The 15117-nt window shown below is 48.9% G+C and overlaps 1 protein-coding gene across 3 annotated transcripts in view; it reads left to right on the top strand.

Annotated features, from left to right (window-relative positions):
* adarb2 (adenosine deaminase RNA specific B2 (inactive)) overlaps positions 1-15117 on the top strand; it is an 870518-nt gene that overhangs the window by 821717 nt on the left and 33684 nt on the right. For all 3 annotated transcript variants that reach the window (XM_034171864.1, XM_034171857.1, XM_034171872.1), the window contains one exon: positions 9379-9560. In XM_034171864.1, coding sequence (XP_034027755.1) covers positions 9379-9560 — 182 coding nt within the window. The remainder of the gene's footprint in view (positions 1-9378; positions 9561-15117) is intronic.

The following is a 15117-nucleotide window of genomic DNA, read 5'->3' as shown; positions in this document are numbered from 1 at the left end:
GGACACGACAAACCGACTCTCTGCGAAGGATAGAAGAGGTGAGGTAAGTCAGCAGTTACAACCAATATCCTTCAAAAGACACACACCATCAGCAACACATTCAGGTCTGTATTTTAAGCTTTATGCAAATGAGCAGCTTCTCACAACAGGTGGAGGATCACCGGTCCGCACGCCACGGCAGTGAGAAGCGAGCTGCACAACTCTCATCACAATTCAAATATACTGCGTAACAAAATACCAAGTTACTATTAACAATTAGTCAAACAATTAATCACCTCTGATGTGTGCTGACAGCATGTGTCCCTCACCCTTCTTCCTTCAGAGGCACGATGTGTCAAACCCAGGCGCGGTCCTCAGCGTCTCACAAACGAACATCACAAGGTCGAGTTCCCGGCAGTTCTGCTTGAATCACACATGACTTAAAATGCAGAACGCCATCCAATTATCTGCTTCAGCTGAAAGTCTTTAAGGTTGCATGTGAGCACCATTCACAGGTGCTACACATGATGTTGATAAGGGTGAAGGATTCTTCAGCCAGCACCTTCTCCACAGACAAATCAGTTCTCATGCCACCTGGAGAGCAAAGAAAAGAAAAGAACACAAAAATATCCAGCCACACCCCCCAACACACACAACCTGAATCCAATGAAAAACTTGTTAGCAGCTTTTAATGACCTTTTCGCAGGATTCAGCACTTTATAAGACAGCAGAGAAAAGCAGGACGACAGCTGGATTCAGATGATCATCCAGTTTTTGTTGTTGTTATTGTTGTTGTTGTGCTGTCTGCTTTGTCATTGTCCAGTGGAAGTTGTTTCTCAGACATTTGCCACTTAACATTACTTTAGGATTACTTGTGATTATTTATGAAGTATAGTGTGTATTTTATAGGCCTCTAATTAGATGTGTGCTACTGCTTTACAAATCAGACTAGTTATTTATGAAGTGATGAATAATATTAGGCCTACTGTTGATTATTTTGGACTATTGTGGCAGTGGATTATTGCTCTGATTTGGAATCAAAGATCAATGGCAGGATCAGGATCAAAAGAATCCAGATATAAGTGTTGTGTGGGCCGCTGAAGAGGAGGTACTGCTGGCTCAGCCGATTGTATTCTTGACGATAATACCTTGTTGCTTGTGTGTTGGATAGCAGATAGTGAGTGGTACAGCGGGAGATTGTATTGGACTTCTTGGATAAGTACTCACACTCCTGCACTCACCAGTATTTTCCTGACGAGAGGTGGAGGTGGACTCTCCACCCTCCGTGTTGCTGGGTGCAGCCGCATCCACACCTGACTGTTTCTGTTTCCTGCCAGCAGTACCGGATCCGGCGAGCGGAGGCAGTGGCCACCTGGGAATTCGGGACTTGGCGGCTCCAGTATCCCCGGGGTCCGGTGGCGGCGGAGATCGGGTTGGTTCCGGTTCGACTTGGACAGACGTCTCCTATCGTCGAGCCTGCCCACACGACACCTTTGAATTAGACTTGATCTCTCTATTGTTATCAGTTGTATTTGTTGTGCCCTTTTTTCACAACAGTAAAAACAGTATATTTGATTCCTCCATTGTCCGTTCATTGTCGCCCCCTGTTGTGGGTCCGTGTTCCTACACTTTCACAACAGGATATCTCGGCCAGCGTCATGGATCCCGAGGGGCGTCAACCGGCTGTTGAACGGTTAATGGAAGAACAGGACGCGCAGGTGTCCGCGGGAGGGGTAATCGGTGAGTTGCAGCGGATCCTCACCGCTTTCACGACTCGGTTAGATTTGATGACCGAGCAGAACGTCCTCCTGAACCGCAGGGTGGAGGCTCTCGCCACGCAGGTGGAAGCGCGCCCTCCGGGCGCCGCTGCGGCTCTCCCTCCCGCAGACCCTGTGCGTAGCGTTGACGTTCCACTGGTTGTTCAACGACCTCTCCCACCTTCCCCGGAAGCATACATAAGCCCCCCAGAGCCGTACGGAGGCTGTGTGGAGACGTGCGCGGATTTTCTGATGCAGTGTTCGCTCGTCTTCGCACAGCGTCCCGTTATGTACGCGACCGATGCTAGTAAAGTAGCTTATGTTATAAACCTGCTTCGCGGGGAGGCACGCGCTTGGGCTACAGCGCTCTGGGAGCAGACTTCATGGCTCCTTCTGACATACGATGGGTTTGTAAGGGAGCTCAGAACCGTGTTCGATCACCCTAATAGAGGCGAGACCGCTTCAACCGTGCTACTGTCAATGAGACAGGGGCGCCGGAGCGCAGCTGCCTATGCAGTCGACTTCCGCATTGCGGCTGCGAGATCCGGCTGGAATAGCACTGCCCTCCACGCCGCCTTTGTAAACGGACTGTCTTTGGTTCTTAAGGAGCACCTGGTGGCTAAGGACGAACCGCAGGACTTAGATGGGCTCATCGATCTCGTCATACGGTTAGACAACCGGTTAGAAGAACGTCGGCGGGAACGAGACGAAGGGCGTGGCCGGGTATGCGCCGTCACTCTCCCTTCTGGTTCCGACCGCGCTCCGCCTTCCCCACGCTCCACGGCCCCTGCGCTCCGTGGGGCCACAGCTCCCCCTACTGACGAAGCTATGGACACGAGTAGGGCAACATTTAGGGCACCAGATGCACAGAGGAGACGGGCCCATGGAGCTTGTTTTGTTTGTGGTGCAATAGAGCACCATATGAGAGACTGCCCCGAGCGGTTAAACTCCAACGCCCGCCCCTAGAAACTGGGCTAGGGGTGGGCCGAGACATTCACGTGGGACACACCCACATCGCCACACGACTCCCAGTTACGATCCTTTATGAGGACTCGACCCTGAAGGCCCCAGCACTGGTGGACACGGGCTCTGAGGGGAATCTGTTGGATAGCAGATGGGCCAGGGAGATATGGCTCCCTCTGGTGGCGCTTACCTCGCCTGTACAGGTTCGGGCAGTAGATGGCTCCCTACTCCCTCCGATCACGCATAAGACACCACCTGTAACGCTGGTGGTGTCAGGAAACCACCGGGAGGTGATCGAGTTTTTTGTGACTCAGGCCACTTCCCGTGTGGTTTTAGGTTTTCCCTGGATGTTGAAGCACAATCCCCGGATTGATTGGCCGTCCGGGGTAGTGGTTCAGTGGAGCGAGACCTGCCATCGGGTGTGTCTAGGTTCCTCGGTTCCTCCCGGCTCCCAAGCTAAGGAGGAGGTCAGAGTCCCGCCCAATCTGGGACGGTGCCGGTGGAGTACCACGACCTTGTCGACGTGTTCAGCAAGGATCTGGCTCTCACGCTTCCCCCCCACCGTCCGTACGATTGTGCCATTGATTTGGTTCCGGGCAGTGAGTTCCCGTCCAGTAGGCTGTACAACCTCTCACGGCCTGAGCGTGAATCAATGGAGACCTACATCCGGGACTCGTTAGCTGCCGGGTTGATCCGGAATTCCACCTCCCCGATGGGCGCAGGTTTCTTTTTTGTGGGTAAAAAGACGGCGGACTTCGTCCATGCATTGATTATAGGGGGCTGAACGAAATCACGGTTCGCAACCGATACCCGTTGCCCCTGTTGGATTCGGTGTTCACACCCCTGCATGGAGCCAAAATTTTTACCAAGCTTGATCTTAGAAATGCGTATCATCTGGTTCGGATCCGGAAGGGAGACGAGTGGAAAACGGCATTTAACACCCCCTTAGGTCACTTTGAGTAACCTGGTCATTGCCGTTCGGCCTCACAAACGCCCCCACGACGTTCCAAGCCTTGGTTAACGACGTCTTGCGGGACTTCCTGCACCGGTTCGTCTTCGTATATCTAGACGATATACTCATCTTTTCTCCGGATCCTGAGACTCATGTCAGGCATGTACGTCAGGTCCTGCAGCGGTTGTTGGAGAACCGGCTGTTTGTGAAGGGCGAGAAGTGTGAGTTCCACCGCACTTCTTTGTCCTTCCTGGGGTTCATCATCTCCTCCAACTCCGTCGCTCCTGATCCGGCCAAGGTTGCGGCGGTGAGAGACTGGCCCCAACCCACAAGCCGTAGGAAATTGCAACAGTTCCTAGGCTTTGCTAATTTCTACAGGAGGTTCATTAAGGGCTACAGTCAGGTAGTTAGCCCCCTGACAGCCCTGACCTCACCAAAAGTCCCCTTCACCTGGTCGGATCGGTGCGATGTCGCATTCAAGGAGTTGAAACGGCGCTTCTCGTCTGCACCTGTTCTGGTGCAGCCCGATCCTAATCGCCAGTTAGTGGTTGAAGTGGACGCCTCGGACTCAGGGATAGGAGCCGTGCTATCCCAGAGCGGAAGACCGATAAGGTCCTTCACACCGTGTGCCTATTTTTCCCGCAGGTTGACCCCAGCCGAACGGAACTATGACGTCGGCAATCGAGAGCTCCTTGCGGTGAAAGAGGCTCTTGAGGAGTGGAGACATCTGTTGGAGGGAACGTCCGTGCCATTCACGGTCTTCACTGACCACCGGAACCTGGAGTATATCAGGACCGCCAAGCGGCTGAACCCCAGGCAAGCCCGCTGGTCACTGTTCTTCGGCCGTTTTGACTTCCGGATCACCTACCGTCCCGGGACCAAAAACCAAAGATCGGATGCCTTGTCCCGGGTACATGAAGATGAGGTCAAAACGGAGCCGTCGGATCCCCCGGAACCCATCATCCCGGAGTCCGCTATCGTGGCCGCTCTCACCTGGGACGTGGAGAAGACCGTCCGGGAGGCCCTGACACGAGACCCGGACCCCGGAACCGGACCGAAGAACAACTTTACGTCCCACCAGAAGCCAGGGCTGCAGTTTTGGACTTCTGTCACGGTTCTAAGCTCTCCTGTCATCCTGGGGTGCGAAGAACCATGGCAGTCGTCCGGCAGCGCTTCTGGTGGGCGTCCCTGGAGGCCGACGTCCGGGGTTACATCCAGGCCTGTACCACCTGCGCCAGGGGCAAGGCGGACCACCGCAAGACACCGGGATTGCTACAGCCGCTGCCCGTGCCTCATCGCCCATGGTCTCACATCGGCCTGGATTTCGGCACGGGTCTCCCGCTGTCCCAGGGAAACACCGTCGTCCTCACGATAGTGGACCGATTCTCCAAGGCGGCCCACTTCGTGGCCCTCCCGAAGCTACCAACGGCCCAGGAGACAGCGGACCTCCTAGTCCTCCACGTCGTCCGTCTGCATGGGATACCATCAGACATCGTCTCCGATCGCGGTCCCCAGTTCTCCTCGCATGTTTGGAGGAGCTTTTGCCGGGAACTGGGGGCCACGGTCAGTCTCTCGTCCGGGTATCACCCCCAAACCAACGGACAAGCAGAACGGGCCAACCAGGAGATGGAGCAGACCCTACGCTGTGTGACAGCCGCGCACCCGACGGCCTGGAGTACCCACCTGGCCTGGATCGAGTACGCCCACAACAGCCAAGTGTCGTCCGCCACCGGCCTCTCCCCCTTCGAGGTGCGCTTGGGGTATCAACCCCCGTTGTTTCCGGTGGTTGAGGGGGAGGTCGGTGTGCCCTCGGTCCAGGCCCACCTACAAAAGTGCCGTTGGGTGTGGCGTGCTGCCCGTTCTGCTTTGTTGAGGGCCCGGACGAGGGCGAAGAACCATGCAGACCGGCGGCGGGCCCCGGCTCCCACGTACCGTCCTGGGCAGGAGGTATGGTTGTCCACCAAGGACATTCCCCTTCAAGTGGACTCCCCGAAACTGCAGGAGCGATACATTGGACCTTACAAGATTCTCAAGGTCATCAATCCCGCCGCAGTGAGGCTCCAGCTTCCGGCCTCACTGCGGATTCATCCGGTTTTCCATGTCTCCAGGATTAAACCCCATCACACCTCACCCCTCTGCACTCCGGGTCCGGCGCCACCTCCTGCCCGGATCATCGACGGAGAGCCGGCCTGGACCGTGCGCCGGCTCCTTGACGTTCGACGAATGGGCCGGGGTTTTCAGTGCTTGGTGGACTGGGAGGGGTACGGCCCCGAAGAACGCTCCTGGGTGAAGAAGGGCTTCATCCTGGACCCGGCCCTCCTGGCCGACTTCTACCGTCGCCACCCTGACAAACCCGGTCGTGCGCCAGGAGGCGCCCGTTGAGGGGGGGGTCCTGTTGTGTGGGCCGCTGAAGAGGAGGTACTGCTGGCCCACCACCACTAGAGGGCGCCCTGCCTGGAGTGCGGGCTCCAGGCACCAGAGGGCGCTACCGCCTCACAGGAGCAGCCAGGACGACAGCTGTCATCCATCACTAGAGACAGCTGATCCCAATCAAGACGGAGGTATATCAGCAGGACGGCATCTCCACCTCATTTGCCGAGATATCGCCATACCTAAGAGGTAACGTACTCAGCCGATTGTATTCTTGACGATAATACCTTGTTGCTTGTGTGTTGGATAGCAGATAGTGAGTGGTACAGCGGGAGATTGTATTGGACTTCTTGGATAAGTACTCACACTCCTGCACTCACCAGTATTTTCCTGACGAGAGGTGGAGGTGGACTCTCCACCCTCCGTGTTGCTGGGTGCAGCCGCATCCACACCTGACTGTTTCTGTTTCCTGCCAGCAGTACCGGATCTGGCGAGCGGAGGCAGTGGCCACCTGGGAATTCGGGACTTGGCGGCTCCAGTATCCCCGGGGTCCGGTGGCGGCGGAGATCGGGTTGGTTCCGGTTCGACTTGGACAGACGTCTCCTATCGTCGAGCCTGCCACACGACACCTTTGAATTAGACTTGATCTCTCTATTGTTATCAGTTGTATTTGTTGTGCCCTTTTTTCACAACAGTAAAAACAGTATATTTGATTCCTCCATTGTCCGTTCATTGTCGCCCCCTGTTGTGGGTCCGTGTTCCTACACTTTCACAACAATAAGACCAAAGATCAAAATCTGGATTCACACCAACAGATAATCACCAAATCACCTGCCACCAAATTTCACAGAAATTAATTTCCCCCATTTTCCAAATCTCACCTTTTTTCTGTATTATCAGTGCTTTAATATGGGATTTTTGTATGTTGTTGTCATGTATGTATTGGCATTTACTCTTTTACTACTGGATTTGATTTTGTTTAGTGCTTTGATTCCTAAGAAAACCTTACGAATAGTTATTTTTTTATTAATAGCAACAAACAACCAACAACAAAAACCTAATTTCTTCATGTAATCACCAAAACAGAAAACAAAGACAAAACAGAATCTATACTGCAACAAACACCAAATCTTTACTTCCACTCTTGATGCTGCATTTTCAAATAACGAAATAAATAAATAAACTGCAGTCTGTGTCTAATATAGCCTCAGTTTTTCTGCCGTGACTGTGCCTCAGCAGGAAATGAACCCATGAATTTAGCTTAGTAAGCATCACACTGTGCCAACTGAGCCGAACAGGATGGCAGCTGAGCCGCTTGTGTGAATGTGAGAGGACTGGCACAAACACAACCAAGGAAGAGAGGGACAGACATGGAGAGGTGAACCCTTCTCCTGCCGAGACGCTGTTAATTTGACCAATTTGATTCAGTCGGCCGGGGCTGGAGATAGTGTGATTAAATCTACCCAGGTCACCAGCGGGGGTGAAAGCAATTACTCTCCCAAAAAAAAAAAAAAAAAAAAAAGAAATGGAGTGACGGGGAGGGAGAGGGGACATCCTGCCTTTCTGCCTTCCATACATCCCGCCGGTGCGGGCAGCGGTGTGTTCTCTTGCTGCTTTCTTTTTTTTTAAATGGCTGTAAATGATCGGTGACTGTCGTTAAGTGAGTGGGTCACTGAGGGCTAGTTTATCAAGGTCAGGGTGGCGGGGGGGCTGAAAGGAGTTTAAGAGCGCTCCTGCACACAGCGGCGCTCTGATCTTGCAGCGAACCCTCTGCTCTTTTTGTCCTCTGTCACACTCATTTTTGCAAGCTGCCATTACTTTTTATTTTCTCCACTTCCCACACTTCATTACAGCGAGATCTGCTCCAACCACGGGGCCCCTTAAAGGTCTTCGCCCCAATCGTGGATGTTATGCTAACAACCGCTGTACTCCATAATGTCTCCCTTCATTATTACTCCTCCTGATGATCATTTTGTTTTCTTAAGCCGGGGTGGCGAGTCGACGCTCGCTGACGCTCCTGTGCTAATATTTGACTTGAAGTCGACAGCTGGATTTAATTGAGAGGCCTAAATGGCTTTCATATAGCGATGATGTTCTCCATTCCGCCGCAGTTTTATGCAAATGAACACATTACTTTAATGGCTGGCGTTTACGGGGGGAGGGGAAGAAAGGATAGATGGAGGGAGAAGGAGAGAGGAGAGGCTCGGAATTCACACGCCCGGACCAGATGGCTGTGTTTTCTTGCATGAGATTAAAAGATGTTTCTGATTCATGGTGTGGCTTTCTGGGTAAATTAATATTTCAGGTTAAATTCATCCTGTTTTTTGGGGGGGGGGTTTATGTCGACTTCAAACGTAGCTCCTCCTCACTGTTTGCAGAGAGAGGACAGATTCTGCTGACAGATTGCAGGGAAAGAAAAAATGTAAAACAGCGCTCCACTTGGCTGTTTAGACATTCACAGAAAACCAATCATGTTAATTAACTATTCGAGAAGGAAAAGAAGCCGTAATGAGTGATTATTAAGTCACAGAGGAAGAAACAAGCTCTCACTATAATTCCATCCATGATCAACAGACACTAATTAACAAAAAGAACAATGATGGACATATTAGTAGCATAATGTCGAGTCTCGCGTAAGTTCATTAGCCGGATGCACCGGAGAGTGCACAACGCAGGTACACACAATGCTGTTCTCTCTCTCTCTCTCTCTGTCTCTCTCTCTCTCTCTCTCTCTCTCTCTCAAGGACAGGAATGATAATAAACACGGTAATTATCATTTTCCATCCATAAATTAGCGTCTGCTGGTTAAATAGTGGAGATTTCAACAGTAGGTGGCACATGACCAGCTGGCTCGGGTGGCGTCTCTGCAGCTGGCAGCGTGAGCCACACTGGGATTTTTGTGTCACTTGTGGATCTCACTAAAACGAACCTCGAGGTGATCGCCCTCGTGCTGATCAATTGCCGGCGAGCCTGCAGCTCCCTGCAGTGCATTAACCTCCATGGCACTGATGAATGCACACACATGGTAATGTGTTGTTCCGTGTAATGAATGCTGATGTACTGACCTTTGGCAGTGTTTTTGTTGCTGCTGATGGTTTGTGTTTTCCAACAGGATGTGTGTGCATGTGTTTGTGTGTGTGTGTTGTCTGTCCAATGTTGGCAGCTATTCATCACGTCCCACATTGAGATAATGATCAAATTGTCTCTACCTGACACTGAAGCTCCCGCATCTGTCTCTCGCTACCCATCTCCTCTTCATTTGCCGTTTCTCCTCCTCCCTTCCCCCAACATTTTTCTTACTCTGCTTTTTTTCTGACTTCATCCGCTCTCTCTGATCGCCATCCCATTCCCCCTCAGGTGGAACATCTTGGGTCTGCAGGGGGCCTTGCTGAGCCACTTTGTGGAGCCAGTGTACCTGCATAGTTTGACAGTTGGCAGCCTGTGTCACACGGGTCACCTGGGAAGAGTTCTGAACCAGCGACAGGAGCGGCAGGGTCCACTGCCTATAACCTACAAACGCAACCAACCCTTGCTCAGTGGTAGGACCACAACTTAACACACCACCTGATTGTATTTACTCTAGATAATGAAGGCCAGTGGTTGGCACAACTCAGCTGTTCAGCTAACATTCATTGTCTATACCCACTTACTCCAGTTAAGGGTACTGGGGGGCAGAGCCTATCTCAGCAGTCAAAGGGCGAGAGACGGGGAACACCCTGGACAGGATGCCAGTCTGTCTGAGGGCAAACAAACAACCTGACTCACACTTACGTTAATTACTGTCTGGTATTTTTATTTATATCAGCAATTTTTTTAACTTTCACTTTTGATGCTCTGTGTGCCCTGTGTGCTGCTATACAGTTATAAGGTTATGAATAATCAGGTCCCATCTTATCTTAGGGACCTCATAGTACCATATCACCCCAATAGAGCGCTTCGCTCTCAGACTGCAGGCTTACTTGTAGTTCCTAGGGTTTGTAAGAGTAGAATGGGAGGCAGAGCCTTCAGCTTTCAGGCTCCTCTCCTGTGGAACCAGCTCCCAATTCAGATCAGGGAGACAGACACCCTCTCTACTTTTAAGATTAGGCTTAAAACTTTCCTTTTTGCTAAAGCTTATAGTTAGGGCTGGTCTCAGGTGACCCTGAACCATCCCTTAGTTATGCTGCTATAGACTTAGACTGCTGGGGGGTTCCCATGATGCACTGAGTGTTTCTTTCTCTTTTTGCTCTGTATGCACCACTCTGCATTTAATCATTAGTGATTGATCTCTGCTCCCCTCCACAGCATGTCTTTTTCCTGGTTCTCTCCCTCAGCCCCAACCAGTCCCAGCCGAAGACTGCACCTCCCTGAGCCTGGTTCTGCTGGAGGTTTCTTCCTGTTAAAAGGGAGTTTTTCCTTCCCACTGTTGCCAAGTGCTTGCTCACAGGGGGTCGTTTTGACTGTTGGGGTTTTTCCGTAATTACTGTATGGCCTTGCCTTACAATATAAAGCGCCTTGGGGCAACTATTTGTTGTGATTGGCGCTATATAAATAAAATTGATTTGATTTGATTTGATACAGTGCTGCTGAAACCTTAATTTCCCTGAAGGAGACTTCCCAAGGGATTAATAAAGTTCTATCTCATCTAATCTAATTTAAAGTTTCCAATTCACCAAACCTGCATGTCTTTGGAGGCGGGAGGAAGCTAGAGAACCTGGAGGGAACCCACACAAACATGGGGAGAACATGCCACCTTCACACAGAAATGCCCAGGTGGGAAGCTATTCCATGACCTTCTTGCTGTGAGGCAACAGTGCCAACCACTGAGGCACTGTGCCGCCTGTTTAGCTAACCCCTAATTAGAAATCAGTAAGCCTTGATGGACCTGTCTTGAAGAGGACCTTGGAGGTAAAAAAAAAAAAAAAAAGACAACTTTTAATTTCAGCAAGAGTTTTTTGGTTAATGTAAAAAAAAACATCCAAGTGAAAAATTATCATTTTATAGCTTTTATTTTATAGTTTATAGCTGCTCAAAAAATAAATACAGGATTTTATGTAACATTTCAGTAAGTGGAGAGGCTGTTTATCGGGAAAAATACCAACTTTTGATAAATGATTGAAAATATGGTAAAAGTTTGTACAACTCCTTTTCTATTGCTCAAGGAACCAGAACTAGAACCAAAAATGGACCACACAGTATCAGTGACTGGCACAGCATCAGGCGTAATGCTTGTATTTAAAGCTGCATCTGGAGACACAGCACCAGTCGTAGTTTTGCACTTTTCACAACCATGACTGTTAGACAATGAGATAGTCCTGTACTCAGGGTCCTGATGGTTTCTGTACGTCCTACATGTTGAAGAAGGACTGAAAACTGGCACAGGAACTGGAAGTGATAGTGGACGAGTGTTTTCATAGTTATTTAAGGTCAATAGGGGGTTAGTTGGTTAAATCAACTGTTCATTTAGTTTAAGTGCTTTATCATAAAGAGACTGTGAACCAGAAATCAGAGCATCTGTAGACTATGTGGTGTGGTCGTATCCAAATCAAACTGAATAATTGCACGGGCTTTCAGGTCAGGGTTGGATTTAAGAGCTTTAAGCGTGGGTGTAAATTAGTGATCCTAGAGTGAACCACAGTGATTGTGAGAGGGATACCAATCTTTTTCAATTATGAACAATTACTCTCCTTCACACCTCTCACATTTGTGTTGTTGACCACGCTCCTCAAATGTCATAATTTTGTAATTTACCCTGCCCCTGTAGTTATGTCATTTTCTTCCATCCTCTAAGAAAATGGCTCAGAAATGGTGCTTATCAAAAAATATAGTACTCTTGGTAGTGACAATTGCCTCCATCAGGGATGTTTTTTATTTGTATGTTTGTTGTGAGCAGGATGTTTCAAATGTATATGAAAAGATATGAGTGAAATGTGTTGGAGAGGTACGTTTTGGGTTCAGGAAGAAGATCCTATTATAGGTCCTATATAATTCCTATATAGGCCCTGAGGCCTGTGGGTGTCAGTGCTTATCTCCAGATTCCATAGCAAGAAGCATGAGAGAGTCTGCAACTCCTCCGGTACGTGATGCCAGTCCATCACGGCTTACTTCCCCAACCACAGCCGGTACACATTTACAGCCGGGTGAACGGACACAATGCAGACAGTGTTTTTTCCAAGGATGCAATGGGTAATATGCTAGCAATTTAAACTGGCACCTGGGGGCCCATGCTTGGTCCAGTCTCTGTTTGTGTGAACATGGTTTACCAGAGTGTCTGTTGTTCAATGTTGAAGAAAAATATCTTCTATTAGTTATAGCCCTCCAGGTTGTCAGATGAGCATTTCAAGTAGTCTAAAACCTCAGGGCTACTGATGGGCCACTCAAACTTACTTACAGTCACCTCACCATTAGGCTGTTAAAAAAAAAAATCCTGGGGAGAACCCTATGATGGAGACTCTATTCTTGGTCTTTCATCTTTTTTCTGCAGTTAAACTCACTGATCAAGTCAAAATTGATACTGATACTGAACACTGATACTGGTGGTTGGCTCTCACTGCGGTATTGTATCACTTCCTGTTCCGGAGCACAGCGGTGTTTTGCTGTATCTGTTAGCTGTTTAATCTGCGTAGTTAGATTGATCTAGATAACTAGATAACGATTTATTTCACAGTGTAATCTTCACGTGCCTTAACTAAAGCACTCTCTCTGCTGAATCACCTCTAAATTCTTTACACATTATTCACTTTGTGTGTTTTTAGGAATCCACTAGCTTAACGCAGCTATTAGCTCTTAGCCGGTTTAGCATGGTGGCTTCTCCTGTCTCTCCCACACTTTTCTGCGCTGGGTGTGAAATGTTTAGTTATTCCTCGGCCTCCTTTAGCAGTAACGGTACTTGTAATAAGTGTAGCCTGTTCGTAGCTTTGGAGGCCAGGCTGGGTGAATTGGAGACTCGGCTCCGCACCTTGGAAAATCCTACAGCTAGCCAGGCCCCTGTAGTTGGTGCGGACCAAGGTAGCTTAGCCGCCATTAGCTGTCCCCCAGCAGAACCCGAGCAGCCGGGAAAACAGGCCAGCTGGGTGACTGTGAGGAAGAAGCGCAGTTCTAAACAGAAGCCCCCTGTACACCACCAACCCGTTCACATCTCTAACCGTTTTTCCCCACTCTGCGACACACCCGCCGAGGAACAAACTCTGGTTATTGGCGACTCTGTTTTGAGAAATGTGAAGTTAGCGACACCAGCAACCATAGTCAAATGTCTTCCGGGGGCCAGAGCAGGCGACACTGAAGGAAATTTGAAACTGCTGGCTAAGGCTAAGCATAAATTTGGTAAGATTGTAATTCACGTCAGCAGTAATGACACCCGGTTACGCCAATCGGAGGTCACTAAAGCTAATATTGAATCGGTGTGTAACTTTGCAAAAACAATGTCGGACCGGGAGTGACATGTTTAGCCGCATGTTCTCCTTGAATTGCTGGCTGTCTGGGTGGTGTCCAAAAAATGAGGTGGGCTTCACAGATAATTGGCAAAGCTTCTGGGGAAAACCTGGTCTTGTTAGGAGAGACAGCATCCATCCCACTTTGGATGGAGCAGCTCTCATCTCTAGAAATCTGGCCAATTTTATTAAACCCTCCAAATCGTGACTATCCAGGGTTGGGACCAGGAAGCAGAGTTGTAGTCTTACACACCTCTCTGCAGCTTCTCTCCCCTTGCCATCCCCCCAATACCCCATCCACGTAGAGACGTTGCCTGCTCCCAGACCACCAATAACCAGTAAAAATCTATTTAAGCATAAAAATTCAAAAAGAAAAAATAATATAGCACCTTCACCTGCACCACAGACTAAAACAGTTAAATAGTAAGTCCCTTCGGCTGCTCCCTTGTTTGCACTCGGGGTCGCCACAGCAAATCCAAGGTGGATCTGCATGTTGAACTGGCACAGGTTTTACGCCGGATGCCCTTCCTGACGCAACTCCACATTACATGGAGAAATGTGGCAGGGGTGGGATTTGAACCCGGAGCCTTCTGAACTGAAACCAAGCGCATTAACCACTTGGCCAGTTAAATGTGGTTTATTAAACATTAGGTCTCTCTCTTCTAAGTCCCTGTTAGTAAATGATATAATAATTGATCAACATATTGATTTATTCTGCCTTACAGAAACCTGGTTACAGCAGGATGAATATGTTAGTTTAAATGAGTCAACACCCCCGAGTCACACTAACTGTCAGAATGCTCGAAGCACGGGTCAAGGAGGAGGATTAGCAGCAATCTTCCACTCCAGCTTATTAATTAATCAAAGACCCAGACAGAGCTTTAATTCATTTGAAAGCTTGACTCTTAGTCTTGTCCATCCAAATTGGAAGTCTCAAAAACCAGTTTTATTTGTTGTTATCTATCGTCCACCTGGTCGTTACTGTGAGTTTCTTTGTGATTTTTCAGACCTTTTGTCTGACTTAGTGCTTAGCTCAGATAAGATAATTATAGTGGGCAATTTTAACATCCACATAGATGCTGAGAATGACAGTCTCAACACTGCATTTAATCTATTATTAGACTCAATTGGCTTTGCTCAAAATGTAAATGAGCCCACCCACCACTTTATCCACACTTTAGATCTTGTTCTGACATATGGCATAGAAATTGAAGACTTAACAGTACTCCCTGAAAACCCCCTTTTGTCTGATCATTTCTTAATAACATTTACATTTACTTTAATGGACTACCCAGCAGTGGGAAATAAGTTTCATTACACTAGAAGTCTTTCTGAAAGCGCTGTAAATAGGTTTAAGGATATGATTCCTTCTTTATGTTCTTCAATGCCATATACCAACACAGTGCAGAGTAGCTACCTAAATTCTGTGAGTGAGATAGATTATCTCGTCAATAGCTTTACATCCTCATTGAGCACAACTTTGGATGCTGTAGCTCCTCTGAAAAAGAGAGCCTTAAATCAGAAGTGCCTGACTCTGTGGTATAACCCACAAACTCACAGCTTAAAGCAGATAACCCGTAAGCTGGAGAGGAAATGGCGTCTCACTAATTTAGAAGCTCTTCATTTAGCCTGGAAAAAGAGTCTGTTGCTCTATAAAAAAGCCCCCGGTAAAGCTAGGACATCTTAC

The sequence above is a fragment of the Thalassophryne amazonica genome, chromosome 1 (genome assembly GCF_902500255.1).
Source record: "Thalassophryne amazonica chromosome 1, fThaAma1.1, whole genome shotgun sequence".
Classification (NCBI taxonomy): Eukaryota; Metazoa; Chordata; class Actinopteri; order Batrachoidiformes; family Batrachoididae; genus Thalassophryne; species Thalassophryne amazonica.
This window is presented reverse-complemented; position numbering and strand designations above follow the sequence as displayed.